General features: G+C 41.8%; 1 protein-coding gene across 1 annotated transcript in view; it reads right to left on the reverse strand.

Moving 5' to 3' along the window:
• Positions 1-2,689: 2,689 nt before the first annotated feature.
• Positions 2,690-19,731, reverse strand: part of ARHGEF38 (Rho guanine nucleotide exchange factor 38) — a 92,311-nt gene continuing 75,269 nt past the window's right edge. Inside the window, exons 11-14 of the mRNA XM_063458386.1 lie at positions 13,431-13,571; positions 10,821-11,019; positions 5,327-5,589; positions 2,690-3,717 (exon numbers count right to left, since the gene is read on the reverse strand). Coding sequence (XP_063314456.1) covers positions 3,532-3,717; positions 5,327-5,589; positions 10,821-11,019; positions 13,431-13,571 — 789 coding nt within the window. The 3' untranslated portion in view covers positions 2,690-3,531. The remainder of the gene's footprint in view (positions 3,718-5,326; positions 5,590-10,820; positions 11,020-13,430; positions 13,572-19,731) is intronic.

Here is a 19,731-nt window from a genome sequence, read left to right on the forward strand (position 1 = left end):
TAATTCACACTTTAGTGAATACCCCAGTAAAAAAGGAATTGTTCTGAATTAAAAATCCAATTTGCAAGAACGTAAAAATAAATAAATCTTCAACTCATCTAGGTTTCTACTTTGGTTATTGTGAGGACTGTATTCTCTAAGGTGTGTTTTCAACTTCATTCATATTATTAGCAGCAAAACAGTTTGAAATGGAATCAATTTACATACTGTAATTACATACAGCATAGTAAAATGTACTTAAAACGTTTCACAAAATAAATTATCCAGAATCGGAAAAACCCATCTATGATTCCATTTTAATATATTTTGAAATAAAACTTGAAATTCATGACTATTCACATGTTAACAAATACCATGATAGTATCTGGTCGGGCAGGTATTACACAGAATATATAGAGACTGTTAGCAATACTGCTTCTAACAGATTAAACATCGATCCCTTTGGACTTAGGAGAACAGTACATTTAAAAATAAAGTACAACAAACCCAACATGAGCACCGAGATTTAATGAAATCATTGACCTTACTAGGTCCCTGTAGCTCCCTTTAACACCTCAAAATCCTTTGAATCTTCATATTGGCTAAAAAATAAAAAAAACAAAACTATATTCAACTGAATTTCAAAACTTTTCTGATAAATATGAATAATGCTGTTTTCTGTTTTGTCTGATAGTATTACTTATAATGCATCACCAATATAAGTTAAAAAAAACTTGGTACAATGGTTTATGGACCTGCATTAATAACTACTTATCAGTTTAAGAGAATTCACTGCTGTATGCTAAATACAATATAATTCCACAACTGTACTCATAGCACTACACGTATGTACACCATGCCCTTTCCGTTTTCCTTTTTCACATGGCATTTTACCATCAGGGATAATGTTCTGATTCTAGAGTTTATCAATAGCAGACCATGTATTAAAGGACCACTCTAGGCACCCAGACCACTTCAGCTTAATGAAGTGGTCTGGGTGCCAGGTCCAGCTAGGGTTAACTAATTTTTTTATAAACATAGCAGTTTCAGAGAAACTGCTATGTTTATCAATTAGTTAAGCCTTCCCCTATTTCCTCTAGTGGCTGTCTCACTGACAGCCGCTAGAGGCGCTTGCGTGGTTCTCACTGTGAAAATCACAGTGAGAGCACGCAAGCGTCCATAGGAAAGCATTATGAATGCTTTCCTATGCGACCGGCTGAATGCGCGCGCAGCTCTTGCCGCGCGTGCGCATTCAGCCGACGGGGAGGAACGGAGGCGGAGAGGAGGAGGAGAGCTCCCCGCCCCGCGCTGGAAAAAGGTAAGTTTTACCCCTTTTCCCCTTTCCAGAGCCGGGCGGGAGGGGGTCCCTGAGGGTGGGGGCACCCTCAGGGCACTCTAGTGCCAGGAAAACGAGTATGCTTTCCTGGCACTAGAGTGGTCCTTTAAACTGAACAGGATTCTAGAAATATAGAAATTATTTAAACCTAAAACATAATTTTTTATGCAAAGAGGTAGCTCTGTAAAAGAGAAACTGACACAAAATGCTTAAACGAATGTGATAGTGTTAGGAAAACAAATGTAAAATACATTTTAGATTTCCGCCCCCCTTGCAAAAGTTCATTCACTCACCATTTTTCCAGCGCCGCACGGTTCTTCTCACGACTGGCCCCATCTATGCTCAGCCTACTTGGCTGAGTTCATCAGTTTTGAGGAATGTTCAGAGTGCAAAGCAAGGAGACACTGAACGTGTGCAGCACTGACCCAGGAAGCACCTCTAGTGGCCATCTGAGTGACTGCCACTAGAGATGTTTTTAGGCAGTGTTTAAATAAAAAAAGCTTGCGGGGATAATCTATACATACACACCAGAACAACCACATTAAGCTGCAATTAGTCTGGTGACTATAGTGTCCTTTTAAAATCTGTATGTTTTTGGTATAGATGATCATTACAGTACTCTATAAGCTATCATCATGGACAGGGCACTTCAGGCGCACTCTATGGTCTGCCCTGAGTTGAGCAGCCTGGAGCACCTGGCAGACTGACACCTACCCTTATCAGATGGACTCACCCACTTTACGAGTAGGTCTATACAATGTTGGCTCCTCCTTCTGACCCTCCCATGCCTGCCCTGCTTTCATACCTCCCATTGTTGGGGATATGTAATAATGCAAACATACCTAGGCCATTATACCATATGATAAAGAAAATCATATGTTTGGTTTATCAAGCAGAGCTCTTTTGATTGAGGCTGCATTTAATTTGGTTCCTATACTATTGCCGACTGTGCAGTAGGCCAACTATTACAAAACTAGGAGCTATGTTTATAAGTTGTGTGTCTGTTCTGAAGTTAGGTCATAGTAGGAGAATACTCTTAAACTGTAAGACAGCATAAAGGATAAAATATTATTTAAAATGTGGCAGTACAAGTCATACCCAGTACCAGGAGTGCCTGTTCAGTGCACTTTATATCCAATGTAATGGGACACTAAAGGCCCAAGACCACTTCATCTCAATGAAGTGGACTGGATGCCATGACCCTCTCAGTGTAAAACATTGGTATTCTGCAGAAGTGTTCCTTTAAATATACCTCACATATTCTTAATTGTATTATCCACGATAAAGGAGTTGGGTACTTGATTGCTATATTGTATTCCTTTTTAATATAACTCTATTGTTACACATTGTGCTTTTTTGAGCTGCTCTAAAATGTAAAAAAAATACATAAATGCAGTAAGTGCATTAAACACATAAGAGTTTACAATCATTTAGGTGGTCTAGGTAGACCAAGTGCTATTTCTGCCATCAACGATAAAATAACCTGCCATGTTAGATTTACGTTAATATAAATCATCCCCCTCAATGTATTGAATACATCATATATCACAGATATGTACAATGTATTCAATGTAAAATTGTGAGATATTAACTCACCTCACTTTACATTTCAGTGATCTCTACTTCCAGTTCACCTGCAATCTGACTGCTCTTTGCCCACTCTTTTCTTTCATATGCCCTACTTGGTGATGCTTCTCCAAGCAGGGCAAAAGTCCTTTGTGAGGCTGATTGCCAGCATGCTGGTGTCTGAACAGAGAGATGTTAGTACATTCCATTCAATCACTCCATTTCTGTGCTCCCTAGCAAGCACAGGCAGCTTTGGCTAGGGAGTAAACACAGTAAACATAGCACATGCACATTGGTTGCTATGCTTGGAGACCAGAAAGACAGCCTTTGCGAGGTCTCTGCCCTTTCTGTCACTCTTTGGCATAGGAGTCTATGTCGAAGAATTGAATGATAAGTGGGTCAACATCTATTTTTAGAGGACAAATACCTTTTATAAACTTGGTTGCCAACATATTATGCAATCAATTGTAAAAGCATGAAGATGCGAAAAGGAATAGGACCGTCATATCGTAAAGACCTCCAGAAACCTCAAAACAGTATTCCATCATTACATGTCTTGAACATGAAGTCTTCAGAAATATTCTGTGTTTCACTTTTTCCTTCACTGGCCTATTTCAAGTCTTAGTTTGTAAGTAAAAAAAAACTATTTTTTAAGCATAAGTCATCTTCCCCAGGTAATTAGCTGGGACATATCCTTTCTGGCCATGTGCTTCCCCAAGCCACCATTCCTTGTTCCCACTCAAGTCACAGAACTGAAGAATCCGGACTCTTTGGTGTTCCTCCAAACTAAGCTCTTGTTGACTCCTAGCTTCAAAAGCATAAACTGCATAAAAGGTCTGAAATGAACAAAATAGAGCATGATTATTATGCTTAGCATTTACTTACTTACTTAGACTTTACTAATAAAAAAGTGTCACATGTCTACTGGCAGCAATTCCTTTTTGCACCTTCCAGTGAACACTGTTGAAGCATTTACTGAAGTGTAATGTGCATCAGAGGTGAGATAAAAACAAACGTATTGCTACTTCTTGATCTGGTGGTTGGTGTTGTTGCTTTGCCATGCACGTAAGACATCTTGATCCTTTGACTCCCTGCATATGTGATATTAATTCCATAATTAACATAATGTCATCATACATTCTTGTGGTTTGTATAGACAAGTGTGGCATTACAGTCTACTTGGGATTTCTGTCAAATGAGTAAAATATCACTAAAATCAACCAGATCACATCTCAGTGATGAGGTCTGGTTGCATTGTTCTGTCATAATAACCCTGCAATGTAAAACATTGCAGTTTTTTTAAAATTTTATTTTTGTAGTACATCGACATACAGTCATGGGAAAAAGAAAGTAAACCCTATTTGAATTCTATGGTTTAACACATCAGGACACAATAACAATCATCTGTTCCTTACAGGTCTCAATATTAGGTACACTACAATCTCGGACGAGCAACACCACACATTACACCATGTCATGATTTATTTAACTTAGAAGCCAAGTTGAAAGGATTTCTGATGTAGACAATGTTTCTGTAGCTCAGCTACTTTGACCTTAAAGGAACACTATAGGGTCAGGAACACAAACATGTAAAAACCACCATCTAGCCCCCCTGACCCCTTTTGCCTCTCTAAATATAGTAAAATCTTACTTGTATTCAAGCCTGCAGCTGCTGGCTCTGCCTCTGACCTGCCTGCCATCTGCTGACATCACTAGAAGTGGTGATTTGAGCCAATCACAATGCTTTCCCATATGATTGGCTGAGGCTTTCAAGGAGCCAGATCAGAGGCAGAGCCAGCAAAAGTCAAACACAGCCCTGGCCAATTAGCATCTCCTCATTTGCATCAATGCATCTCTATGAGGAAAGTTCAGTGTCTGCATGCAGAAGGCAGATACACTGAATAGAAATGCTGCTCACTGTGCAGCAATCCCCCAGGAAGCACCTCTAGCAGTAATCTGAGGAGTGGTCAGTGGAGTTATCACTAGGCTGTAATGTAAACACTGCATTTTCTCTGAAAAGACAGTGTTTACAGCAAAAAGCCTGAAGGTAATGATTATACTCACAAGAACAAATGCAATAAGCTGTGGTGGTTCTGGTGACTATAGTGTCCCTTTAAATTTTAAATTAATTTTGAATTCCCAACAATTGTCACTTTTGTGAATAATAAACTAAAAGGACTCCTGGATTACCACATTGATTTTATGATAAGAGAGAAGAACTGAATGTCTTCAGCTTCAATGACCAGGAGTGGACTTCGAATGCTTATTTACAATGAATTACTCTAAAACTCTAGACCACAAGTTGCTTTTCAATGGAAAAACTATTCATAAAGATCCACCTCTGTGATGCAGAAAGAGCTGCTAATTTCAGTCTTGTTTCTACTAATCGATGGATCTGCATAAGCAAAAGAGTAAGCTTTGAATGAATTTGTAAGACATATTTACATGAAATTCATCCCCACTGTTGCAAGTATCCAGCTCTGATCCGTTCACATAATGTTTGTCATCATCTTCATTAATGGATGGGCTGCTGTCACTGGTGCTTCCTACGGACGCTCGGCTGGTCCTGTCACGTGGCATCCGCGAAGAGACAAATAGACTGATGTTATCAAAATCATCATCACAGAAAGTGCAGTCTGCTGAATCCTTCTGGCTTTTCCCAGGGTTGTATGGTTTCAGGAAGGAAGAGTATACATAGCCCTGTATCACTAGCATAAGAAAAAGATGACAATTGTAGAATTATACATATCAAAAAACTCCAAAAAAACAACTTTATTTCTAAATCACACAGAACTTAAATGAACTGGTGACATTTACATTGTAAACACAAGAAGACTTTATGACTGACACTTTACACTTTAAACATTAACCATCACCTATAATTTGGGTTCATCTTTTTTAAGTCATGCACCTTTTTTCTTGTAAATGTATATCAAAGATTTTCAAAGCAATCCAGTCTAGAACACATTTGATTGTGTTTCTCCTCCTTCACCCCCTCTGTTCCCTCCTGGTTCTTGATTATTTCAAACTCCATGAAGATATTTGATGTGGTGAGATATCTAAGCTGACTGACAGTTACAGAGGCTCTTTTTAATGACAGAATAGGGCAATGATTGACAGGACGACCATATGGAGAATCTCAGTAACAGGATAGAAGTAACTACAGCTGTATGTGGATTTTTATATGTAAAGGAACACTCCAGGCCCCATAACAACTTCATATAAAGTTATGGTGCCAAGAGGCGACCCATACACACTCTTACATCAAGGGGTTAAATGTTCTCGAACTGTGGTCTACAGTGCCAATCTTAACTCCCCCCAGGCACATCCGGCTTCTGACATTTCAGTTTCAGAAAGCACGGAATGCTGCCGGATGCCTCTGATTAGCTGAGAGCAGTCAGCTGACGCTCTCAGCCAATCAATGATTCCCCATTCATAAAACTGGCCTGGAAAGAAACATAACTTTTTCAAGCCAGTTTTGTGAATGGGGAGTCACTGATTGGCTGAGAGAGTCAGCTGACCACTCTCAGCCAATCAGTGGCACCCCTGCCCAGCAGCATTCCACTTTTCCTGAAACCAAAATTTCAGAAGCCGGATGTCTCCTGGGGTGGACTTGAGATCAGACTTGGAGACAACTTTTTAAACCATTTAGGAACAGTATAACCCCTTGAGGTAATAGTGTGCCCAGGGGCCTCCTGGCACCACAACAACTAGATTAAGTTGTTCTGGTGCCTAAAGGTGCCTAAACTGTCCCTTTAATTTTATTTTTCAAACCTCACAAATACATATTTGTTAAGTACTGTATATACTCGAGTATAAGACGAGTTTTTCAGCACATTTTTTGTGCTGAAAAAGCACCACTCGTCTTATACTCGAGTCAAGGTCTGTATTATGGCAACTTACATTGCAAGCCCAGCGGTCCTGTTGGGGGCTTGCAGCAAGCTGTTACTTACCTTTATAGCAGCTCCTGTCAGCTCCCTTCACCTCCGTGCAGCTCCCCTGTCAGCTCCGTTTTGCTCACAGTGTAAGTCTCGCGACACCCGCGGCCGTCAGAGCGTTGCCACGGGTTACCGTAAACTGGGTGGCACGCAGACCGCGAGACTTACACTGTGAGCTGAACGGAGGAGCTGCACGGAGGTGAAGGGAGCTGCTGTAAAGGTAAGTAACAGCTCACTGCCAGCCCCCCCACTGAACAGCCAATGCCACTGGACCACCAGGGATTCACATAGCCCCCTCCCTGGCCAGGCAACAAGCAGGGAGGGGGGACAAAAAAATTAAATGAAACAAAAATAATAATAAAATAATATTAAAATAATAATAATAAATATTAAAATAATATAAGAATATATATATATATATATATTAAAATAATAAAAATGCTCTCCCCCACCCAGTTTGTATGAATGCAGTGTGTGTATATAATGCAGTGTGTTTTTGTATGAATGCAGTGTGTGTATATAATGCACACACTCTGCATTATATACACACACACTCTGCATTATATACACACACTGCATTCATTATATACACACACACACACACACACACACTGCATTCACACAAACAAATACATTCTGCATTCATTATATACACACTACACACAAACACACACACACACACTGCATTCATTATATACACACACTACACACAAACACACACACACTGTAAATAAATATTCAATTAATGTAATTTTATTGGAATCTAATTTTATTTAGAAATTAACCAGTAGCTGCTGCATTTCCCACCCTAGTCTTATACTTGAGTCAATACGTTTTCCCAGTTTTTGGGGGTAAAATTAGGGGCCTTGACTTATATTCGGGTCGTCTTATACTCGAGTATATGCAGTAATAAGGGATAAGTAAACATAGTTATATAGCTACGTGCTTGTCACTGTGCTAAAACTGAACTGCAAAATCTCATGGCCACTACTCTATCCTAATTCTCCTTGATCTTTCTGCTGCTTTTGACACTGTTGATCATCAAAAGTTTCTTCTCGTTTGGAATTGGTTTTAGTTATTCTATTTTGTTTTTTACATAATATATGTGAAGAAAAATGACACTAAATAGCAAGTACATTCAAACTGAAGATGTGGTACTATCTGATATAAAATGGAATATAACCTGTCTACAAACTGATGTTGATTAACGCCTATACCATGTAATGTAAGCTCTATCACACCACTGTATTGCAATGTCATGCCAAAAATAAAGAATAAAAAAAAAAAAAAAAAAGTTTCTTCTCATCCTCTGTAATCTCGGTCTATGAGATACTGCTCTCTCCTGGTGCTCTTCCTACCTCTTCCAGCGCTCTTTCAGTGTTTCTTTCTCTGGCTCTGCCTCTTCTCCCCAACCCATCTCTTTTGGTGTTCTCCCAAGGGTCTGTCCGTGGTCTCCTATTGTTCTAAATCTATACTGCCTCCCTTGGTAAACTCATAAGCTCTTTCGGCTTTCAGTACCATTTCCATGCGGATGACATGCAAATTTACCTGTCCTCCCCTGACTTCTCACCCACCCTCTTGACTCATCTTCCTCTCCGCCCGCACCTTCCAAGCCAGTCCCTACATTGAGCTCAATTTAAGATCCTGGTACTTGCTTACAAATCTCTACACAATGCTGCTCCGACCTACTTATCCTCACTAATACACAATAATGTCCCATCTAGGCCCCTACACTCTGCCAAATACCTACATCTAACTCCATTTCATACTCCTATCTCTGCTGCTAACCTTAAAGACTTCTCTAGGGCTGCACCATTCCTATGGAACGCCCTTCCCCTCTCTGTTAGACTTTAACTCAGTCTCCCACTCCTTCTAAAAATCTTTGAAAACTAACTTCTTCAGGAAAGCATATCAATTAAACTGTGAACAGCTTTCCCTCCCCAGACTTATTATATTTTCATCCGATAATTAATGCCCATTATTATACATGACAATACCTTACTGGCCTTAGCAACTGCTCATTGACATTGCACGTTGTTGCATAGTTTGTTGTCTACAGCAATTCCCAAATCCTTTTCATGTGTTGTTATTGCTTATTCACTACCATTTAGGGTGTAAATTGCCTGTGCATTCTTTCCCCCAAAGTGCACAGTTCCAGAATCTATCCCCCAATCTATCTAAATCCCAGTTTTTCAAGCTGAAACACTGCACATCCAGATTCCTAACACTATGACCAGGGCCGGCAGTCCAAGCACTTCCTGTCAGTCCAGCCGGGTACAGGAAACAGGACTCCGGTACCGAGGTCTGCGCCGCCCAGCCACACTACACTGGAGTGCCTAGGAGGCACACAAGAGAAGGGAAGAGGGGAGTGACCACCAGGGGAGAGGGAGAGGGGGAGAGAGACCACCAGGGGAGTGGGGGAGTGGGAGAGAAACCACCATGCTTCTCTTACACACTCACCTTTACACAATGCATCCCTTACACACAGACGATGCATACCTCACAAACACACACAATTCAGCCCTTGCACACATACACAGAAGCACACAATGCATTCCTTACACATACAAACACAGATTCACACAATGCATCCCTTACATACACAGACATGCACTGCATTCCCTATACACACTACATCCCTTACAGAAACTGGTATCCCTATACACTACATTCCTTAAGAACACACACACATTACATCCTCTACAATAACACATAACACATCCCCTACACACATACACTCCACTCCTTGTGAGCAAACTCATGGGTGGGCCTTGTAGGCATAAGGCTTATGTGCGGGCCTTGTAGGCATACTCACGGTGAGGCCCTGGGGGCCCAGACCGTGATCTGTGTAAGGGGCCCCAGAAAATGGAGCTGCTTCCTGTTCGTTGAGTTTTGTGAGTACAGCCTCCAAAGAGCACAGCCTGAGTCCACCATCATCCTCTTGTCCTCATGTGGTGGTAAATAGGCAATCCAGTATAATATTAGTGGCACTAATCTCTAATTTACCTCACATTAAAGGGGGACTATAGTCACCAGAACCAATGTAGTGGTTCTGGTGTCTATAGCCTGTTCTGGTGTCTATAGCCTGTCCCTGTATGCTTTTTAATGTAAAAACACTGCGCAGAACTGGCATTGGTCCATATAGCAGATCATATGGGTGGGGTGATGTCACACGGTGGGCAGAGCATATGGAGGGGCGGCAAATTTTTGTTTGTCAAGGGCGACAAAAGTCTGTGAACCGGCACTGACCATGACCACTTAAAAAGCAGAAGTGGTCACGGTGGTTAGAGTAACCCTTTCAGTAGTGGAGGAAAACTGGAGATAAATGACAGCTGGCATGGAGATTTTACTGGGGAAGGGGAAGACTATAACTGTTTACATACCTGCAACATTGGAAGGTATGGAATTGGGACAGGTGGGTGAGTCTACAAGGGTGCATGACAGTTTTTTTCTTTTTGTCAACATACCATAATCAACTATTTCAGAAATAGAGCCCTACACAACAATATCTGAAAATGTTAATTCTTAATGCTCATTGTCAGTATATTACAGTAGTGTTAAATAGCTGTTTCTATACTTAACACCTTGAACCAGAATACATACGTTATGAATGAAAGTTACGGTACTATTTACATACTACAGAGCACAAGCAAGTCATGAATGGAAAACTTATTCTGGTGGCAGGAAAGAGACCCTAAGCAAAAAAGTAAGGCAATAAATGATTTGTTTGGGCTCTCTTTCTCTCTCCCTCTTTTTCTCTCACTCTATCTTTTTCACTCTCTCTCTCTCTCTCTCTCTCTCTCTCTCTCTCTCTCTCTCTCTCTCTTTCGTGATACAAGCTGCACTATACTTTAAGAGATCAGGGGGTGGCTAATGGTCTACAATTAGAAGCCAATTCTCTAGTTGCTTAGGAAGAAGTGAACCGCTGTGTTCACACAGTAGACTGGGCAAATTTTCACACAAAAGAAAGTCAATATTTGACAGAGTGTTCTATTACTTACGTCCTGTGTCCACAAGCCACCTGCTGGTGCTTCCCAAGGGGTCCTTGTATTCCACAATAGCTACCATATCTCCTTCATACAGATCTATATCAAGTTCCTGGGAAGCATTGCACTTGCGTTTTGCTTGGTAAAGTTTATCTGCACCATAGGTAGACAATAGCTTACATCTGTGGCTTTCAGTCTGACGAGGACGTTCAGGCTTAATGGAAAACAAAGAGCAAAATTATTGATTGCAGTGTTTAAAAAAAAAAATGGTAATAATATACAGAATATCTAACTAGGGAGCTTAAAGAGCATTTCATGGTAGCACAGTGGAATAGCTATAAATATAGCTTGTATGATGGTTAACTGTTTATGTGCTGGGAGTTATCACATAAGTAAGACTGACTGACACTGCGACAAATAAATCTGAAAATGACCTGTTTGGTAAGCATAATATTGAACAACAAAATAAAAAGGGATTTCAGAACAAAGATTATACTTGTGGAAAAAAAGGAATATCCAACCCAAGAGTGATAACTGCCCCCACTATACGGAATCACACAGAATTGCTGAGTGATTGCATCAAGTCTACCCAATAAACCCAGCCAACATTATACTGCTGTATAGATACCCAGAGATTACCAATATTTGCTTTAACAGCTACCCTTTTCTATACGTAATCCTATTACATAACATGCCTGTTTAGTTACATGCTATCAAGGACCTTAGTGAGTTATAATATTGGATACATCCACGATAAAATAAGCACAATTATTGTTACACTTTCTCTCAGTCAGCGTTAAACAACAGAGTGCCCGCACACTGTAATACCACACGTCAGTGTTAAACAACAGAGTGCCCGCACACTGAAATACCACACGTCAGTGTTAAACAACAGATTGCCAGCACACTGTAATACCACACGTCAGTGTTAAACAACAGAGTGCCCGCACACTGTAATACCACACGTCAGTGTTAAACAACAGAGTGCCCGCACACTGTAATACCACACATCAGTGTTAAACAACAGAGTGCCAGCACACTGTAATACCACACGTCAGTGTTAGACAACAGAGTACCCGCACACTGTAATACCACACGTCAGCATTAGACGTGTGGTATTAGTTTGTGCAGGTACTCTGTTGTGCGCTCATGTATATCTGATTACTCATGCTTTGGACCTTTGCGCAAGTTCCATGATAATTAACACAGCCTATTGTTGAGTTACACAGCCTCTGCATCAGCAAACCTGAATTTCACTTCATTATCAACTTTATGATTGATCCACAAGAAAGCAAGAAAAACCATTCAAAACAAAAAAGAGATATCAGGGGAAAAAGCTATAAATCCCTTTTTTGGTCTGAATACAGCCTTGTGGCAAATTACCCATTTCCCAGGGTTATATAGATCAAAGCAGTGAACCTCAAACCAGCTCTTAACGGAACACTCCAAGCACCACAGCCACTACAGCTTGCTGTGTTGGTTATGGAACCACCAATGTAATCACTCAAACTGTTTGCTTTCAGTTTGACAACTTACCGTACCTGGAACCTCCTAGATTCTGGTCACTCCCGCCATGGAGAGTCAGAAGCTTGAGCATGGAGTTTCAATGAGCTCTCCTGAGCTAAACCCTGCTATGCAATGCCAGCTCATTGGTTGAGAGTGTCAGGTGATTGCTGCAGTGGTTATGGTGCTTGAAGTATTAATTTAAGAAGAACTGGTGTGGTCATATTTTATGTGTTTTACACTATTCGATATTATTGGTGGCCCTTGAAGTTCTAAATCAGTATGTCTAGAGTGACTTCATAATCTACAACAAAATTGTAGAACTGCTGGCCAATTGACAAGAAACTATCTTGAAATATGTTTTGTTTCCCTCATTCTGTAGCTCTGCAACTTCAGTTTCCCAGTCACCTACTATTTTCACACATTTTCAGGAGGTAAATGAATGGTGTTAGTTAACAGTATGTAGCACTCATATACCTCCAGAGGATTGCAATTTGTTAGTTAAAGAACACCGGGCACCTTAACAACGTGATTAAAATTAGCTTGTTATGATTCCAGGAGATCGCCAGGCCATTTCTTACCTGAAGGGGGTTCTTGAATGGTTTTACCCCAAAGTTTGCCTCCAGTGCTGGATCTCCAGTTCCACTAGCAGTATCCGGCTTCTGATATTGACTAGCAGGAATCGTAAAGTGTCATCGAGCAGGGGTGCTGCCGATTGGCTAGAGCGGTTAGCTGATGCTCTTAACTAATCAGTAGCTCCCCATTTATAAAAAGAAGGTAAGAATGTATGAGGCGACTTCCTGGCACCATAACAACCTTATTTTTAATGACGTTGTTATGGTTCCCAGAGTGTTCCTTTAAGGTGGATCCTACGGGATCATGTCTATGATTGATTTCAATACAACTGCATATTAGGAATAATTGGAACCCCACCTTTTTAAAACCAGTTACTTTTTTGTTACATTTGTTGGTTTCTTTATTTATTTAAAGTTTACTTATTGTTCTTGAGCAGATCGTCATGGTCTTTGTTACCCCCTTTGAATAAATCTTGCACACAGAAGGTTGTTATAAGAATCTGTGAAACCCAAAACAAACTATTTGTTATATGACAATGCTGCTTACCAATGGTGATAGGGTTTTTTTCCTCTCAAAACTCAGTTTTCTTTCTATAAATGTACTGCTGTTGCTGTCTTTAACAAAGTTTAAGTCCTGCAGTTCCTCAATGATACGATTCTGAAGTTCGTTCATATTTTCGGTGTGTTGCTGTGGACAAAAGTGGTAATAATATTGTTACACTGAGAGTATGTATAGAGTATGTAGTATTTGGTATATATGGCAAAACATACAGTATTGATAGATGCTTGTCGAAAACACATATAATCAGGGCTCTGTGTGTTACTAATGCATCAATTTAACATAAAATGCTCAGGATTATTCACTGAAAAATTAGCCAATTTACATATTCTCACAACTTGTCTATTTAAGCCTTGATGTTGTAATTCAGATCTATATTCACTACATTTCAGACAGGGCCGCCCATTTTACAAACAAGCCGTTTATTATGTGTCTCACCAGTGACGCAATGTATGTCACTGGTGACAATCCTTCACAGGAATGCCCACCAGTCCCCCCCACCCCCACCCCAGTTGGGTGCCACTCCCAGTTTACTCATTGGCTGTGAGTGATGTTCTCAACCAATGAGCTGGCTTAGCTCAGGACAGCTAACAGCTTTTGTTTGTTTTTCCTCTTTCAAATATGCATTTTTTGTAACACATTGGATTTTGTTTTAATAAGAGACAGTGACCAGGGTTTAAGGAAGATAAGTTATGTATTACTGATTTTTGTTGCACATTTGTGTATTTAACTACCATCGTACTTTGTTTGCTACTGATGGCTGGATCCGTAATCTGAAACAAAATTCATGACTTTATTTTTTTATATCTAAGAAAACTGTATCTCAATGTTATATAATTGTCCTTCAGCTACCAAAGATATATTTATGTTGAGTAATTGAATCCACATTGTCCTGTTAGGGTGTACTGTAAGACATGAGCCTGTAGACAGACATTAATTTAAAATGTAGATTATTTTTAATTAACAATCTGCCGTCCGAGTTCTCATAATTTATGCAGGATTTGCCATTTTTTTTCAGTTGACAAAATATGGAGAGATATAATGCCTGAATTTAATTTTCTGGAATGATGTGTTGTGAATAAATGTCAAGAAAAATGAAAGGAATCCTGATCTGCGGGTGGAAGATATACTAGCGAAATGATTGGCTGTTGTTGGATGGATACAGAGGTGTTTGGAATTCAGCACAGCTCTGTGAGGATTGAGCAGGATATAAAATGGAAGCTGATAAGCTTGAGGCACAACACAGATAAGCCTCTTCTTTTTTGTGGTTTATCGTTACACTAAGACCCATGTGACTGCTGATAGCCCTTGCATCCTATTGTTTATCTCCCTTGCTAACACAAAGCCGCAGAAGACATTGTTGTGCTAATTATCATCTGCCTTTCACCTCTCTCTAGGAAACCAAGAGTTAATCTAAGGCTGGAAACCAACTTATGTGGGCATATTGAAACATACTAGCGATGTTCAACATGCAAAAAATGCTAGCTGGTTTTCAATGCAGGCCATCTACGGCACATTCAATTCTTTTCTTCTTTGAATCAGCCGCACATATTTTTTCTTTACCAGCAAAAATGATAGGAAACTGTGCTAGAGAAACACTTCAAAAGAAAACAATAGAACTTAAAATGGTACTGTAACTTCGCAATATGTTTCATATGAAGGTTATTTATCCCCTCTATTTAACAAAAATGGGTTTGGGAGGTCTGAGGAAGAGGGCTAAATGCATAAATCCACACCACTGTATTTGGGTATATTCTGGAACCATCTTGGCTCTCTGGCAATCATTGGTCTAGTTGAAAGTTCTGCTGTTTGTATCTGTCGTACAGCATAGAGGATGCATACAGAGAAGAGGAGAAACAGTAGCAATATTTAAGGTTTTTTTTCTCCTACAAGAAAATGTGTGCCCTGGGTAAGTAACACAAGACAACTGTATGCACCATAACTACTTCAATAGATTGGAATGGTTATGGAACCTGGTGTCCTGGCATCACTAGTAAATGGTTTAGACACACTACACACTTAATAGAGATTCTTGGCCCCCAGCAGCCCCTAAAGCCTAGCATCCACTGATGAAGTGACAGAGGCAGACCACTGTCATTGGAGGCCAGGCTTCACACTGCTGGGGATCGAGAATCTCTATTAGGGTGTACTTTTTTCTTTTAAAGTATTTCTCTAGAACAGTCGGTCTTTTTTTTATGCTAGATATTATTCTTAAAGGGAAACAGCAGACCCTTAAAGCATTACAACTTGCCAAAGTGTTTTAGGACTTAACTGCATGCCATACTTGTCCAGATTCATAAAAGTGACGGTTTCAAGAGAATTTGGCACTTTTAAGCATTAATTTAGGAATAAGCACGGACAGTCAAATTACACAAAAATATTCTTCACTCATGGATATCAAACAATTGCAAACACAACACAAATGTATTCAAAATAAAGTTTTCTTAAATACGAGTGCTACTATGAATTCATATGAGAACAATTTATTCAAACTACATTCCCGTTTATATTTTATATTTTTTAGTACACCATGACTTCCTGTTTCACAAGAGTATACATTTGAGGTAACACATAGATCAATTTCCCTTAGTCATTCATCACAAAGGGTAAAACCAAGGAATATAGCTGTGATGTGCAGCATTAGTGTAGCTAATAGTGGCTATAAAAAAAAAAGCAGATCATTTAAGCAAAAGTGAGAGCTTCCATGGGAAACGTTTTTCTTTTCTTTTTTTTTTTTTTTGTAAATTCTTTATTATGACGAACAGGTGAGTACAGAAACACACATAGTCATACACCACAACAGTGTATATACGGTAAGTCAGTTCGTAAATTAACATCAAAAGTAAGCATTATTATCTTCTCATCATCTGATATGCAGCAAGCGTCATATGGCTGTTAAACAACCAATAAAGCGTAGGCAATATGAGCAGAGTAAACAATCAAACGAATATAGATAGATGCATCTTTAAAAGCTAAAACAGTTCCAGTAACATCAATAACCACTCAATTAAAGCTAAACAATGGGATATCTCAGGGCCCCCGTTCCGTGGCACCTCCAGGTGACCCGGTTTATAAATCTAATAGCCGGGAGAGTAGGTAGTAGCTATAGTCACAGTCATGATTAGATGCGACATATATGGCTGAGGGCCCCTGCGCAATCCCAAGTGGGAGCGGTGTCGAAGACATGTAGGTATTTATTGATGAGCTAAGTACATTGTGTAGCAGGTGAGATTGTGATTTCCAAGCACATACAATGCACCACTAAGGGTGTCACCCCCAAGTCCGCATCCTAGTCTGGGGTCCCCTGGAGTTGAAACCTCCAGTAGTCACCCGTGTTACAGGAGTGGTTTGGGTGCGTCTGTCTACTTCAGTAGTCCGTCAGTCAGACGCCTGATGAGGTGCCTTGGAGTGTCGTAGGGCGTATGTTATGTTCCCTTCCTCTCGTCGGTCTAGTGTGTCATACTGTGGAGTCATTGCTCAGTTCGGTCAGTTCCCTAGTCGTCCCTGTAGTCAGTTTTTGGTGATGGCACTGGAGCGCCTCCCTGGGATCTACTGCATAGTTCGCCTATAGCTCACGCATCCTCACAGTCAGGTACTCCCGATCTGGCCTCCCCGGGGCAGTCCGAGCCGCCGCCACTGTGTCCCAGAAATAGGTCGCGTGGGGATGAGTAAAAACCCTTGTATGTTGTTGAAAGGAGAAAAAGAGGGGTGGGGGTGGGGGTGGGGAGGTAGATGTGGGGGGGGGAGGGGGGGGTTGGGTTTAGATGTGGCACCATACGTCAGCGCACGCCCGGGCACTCCAGGACCGTGTAAAATGGTGTGTTTCATGGTCTCCCTGCTCCCGGTCGTGAGAGGTATACATACCACGGGGTCCAGGCATCGACATGCTTGGTGCTCCTTCCTAGCAGTTCTGCATATCGCGCCTCGGCCGTGTGTATGTCCTCTACCCTCTGAAGCCAGTCCGTCACAGTCGGTGGTTGTGTTTGCTTCCATTTAGCGGGTATGGATGCTTTGGCCGCATTTAGTAGGTGTCGAACTATCGATCTCTTGTATTGGGCTATTGAGCTTTCGGTGTGATGGAGTAGGGCCATTTCTATGGTAAAGTCAGGTAGATCTCCCAGGATGATCCTCATCTCCCGTTGTATATCCTCCCAAAACGGCTTAATCCGCGCGCATTCCCACCAGATGTGTCTTATTGTGCCTGTGTGGGTTTCGCATCTCCAACATGTGTCTGAAGATCCCGGGAATATTCTATGTAGTAGGGATGGAGTCCTGTACCAGTGGGAAAGCAGCTTGAAGTTGACCTCCTGGTAGTTGGTACTGATGGAGCTCTTGTGCTGCAAAATCAATATCTGTTCCCATTGTGTGTCAGTAAACGTCCTATCCGTCAGCTCTTCCCATCTTCTCTTGAACGCCGTGTTCCTTGAGCGTTCTCCCGTTATCAGCTGTTGATATATGACTGAGACACTGCCATCGGCAGCTGAGCCGGTCATGCAGGAGCGTTCAAACCACGTTTGTTCCCTATGTACCGCTACCCTGTTGGGGAGGTTGTAGTAAAAATGTCGTAGTTGCGCATAATGAAATCTATGCATTAGTGTCGGATGTGGTATCCCACTCCATTCCCGAAGGTTCCGTATTCCCGCATTACTGAGGACCTCGGATATCGGGATAAAGTCTCCATTTCCTTCAACTGGCCAGGAAGAACGGGGAAGTCCTCCGCCTATTTCCGAATTGTAGGTGATCGGTATCAGGGGGCTCGGCTGTGGGGAGATACGTTGGTTTCGTCTCAGGTGAGACCATGTCTTCAACGTTTGAGCGACGGGTGATTCAGCGCCCAGCATTGACGGTACGTCCGCCGAAGTATGCCACGTGAGTCTGTGGAGGGCTTTGTTTATGCCCTCTCTATTCAACGCCACCCACAATTTGGTGTCAGGTGCCACATGCCAATCCCTGATCCGCTGCAGTACCGTGGCATGAAAGTATTTGCGAATATCTGGCAAAGCCAGGCCTCCCCAATTCTTGGGTAGGCATAACTTGTCAAAGCTGAGTCGAGCCCTTTCTCCCTTCCAGACGTATTGTATCACCGCTGACTTAAGAGATGTAAAAAATCCTGTCGGGATGTGCCAGGGGATGGTGTGAAAATAGTAAAGTAGCCGCGGGAGAATGTTCATCTTTATTACCGATATACGTCCCTGCCAGGAGATGTGGTCGTAGTTCCAGCTTTTGAGGTCGTTTAGTATTGTGCGCAAAAGGGGGATGTAATTCTTGGCATACATTTCTTTCGGGTTTCTGGGTATCCAGATACCCAGGTATCGCATCTGGTCCTGACACCAATGAAAGGGGTACTCAAGCTGAATTTGCTCTCCTACGTTCGTCGGGGTCGAGACATCTAATATTTCGCATTTAGTTAGATTGAGCTTCAGTCCCGATAACCGGCCATACGCATCGAATTCTCGCATCAAGGCCGGCAGGGAATCAGCTGGGTCATTCACGAAGAAGAGCATGTCGTCTGCGTATGCAGCTACCTTATGTTCCTGGGTCCCATGCCGAAACCCTCTGATCTCCGGGGTATGCCTCACCCTATCCAAGAACGGTTCCAGCGAGATGGCAAACAAGAGTGGCGATAATGGGCAACCCTGTCGCGTACCGTTGTGGATGGTGAAGGTGTCCGTAAGCGCGCCATTCACCCGTACTTTAGCGCAGGGATCTGTATAGAGCGCTTCTATCCAAGCCATCATCCCTCTTCCTAGTCCCACTTTTCGTAGTGTCGCCATCATGAAGCTCCAGTTTACCCGGTCAAAAGCCTTTTCGGCATCCGTGGAGAGCATTAGTAGGCCCGGTTTCTCCCTAAGGGCTAATGCTTGTATGGAAAACGCCCGGAGCGTGCAATCTCTGGCTTCCCGTCCCGGAACGAAACCCGTTTGGTCCGGGTGTATCAAGCGTGGTACATACTGTTGTAGTCTGGTGGCAATGATCTTGGTGAAGAGTTTCACATCCGCATTGAGAAGCGAGATCGGCCGGTAACTGCTGCAGTTTTCGGGGTTTTTGCCAGGTTTAGGAATTACCGTGATGGTGGCTGCCAACGTCTCCTGACGAAACGTGTCTCCCTGCTGGAGTCGATTGAGGGCTGCCATTAGATGTGGCGCGAGAATGTCCCTGAATGATTTGTAATATCCCGCCGAGAGTCCGTCCGGTCCCGGAGCTTTCCCTCTCTTCGCTGCCTTAATCGCCGCCTGTACCTCTTCCGTGGTGATCGGGGCCTCCAGCAGTTCCGCTTCTTCTGGTGTTA

This window comes from Pelobates fuscus, chromosome 6 (assembly GCF_036172605.1).
Source record: "Pelobates fuscus isolate aPelFus1 chromosome 6, aPelFus1.pri, whole genome shotgun sequence".
NCBI lineage: Eukaryota > Metazoa > Chordata > Amphibia > Anura > Pelobatidae > Pelobates > Pelobates fuscus.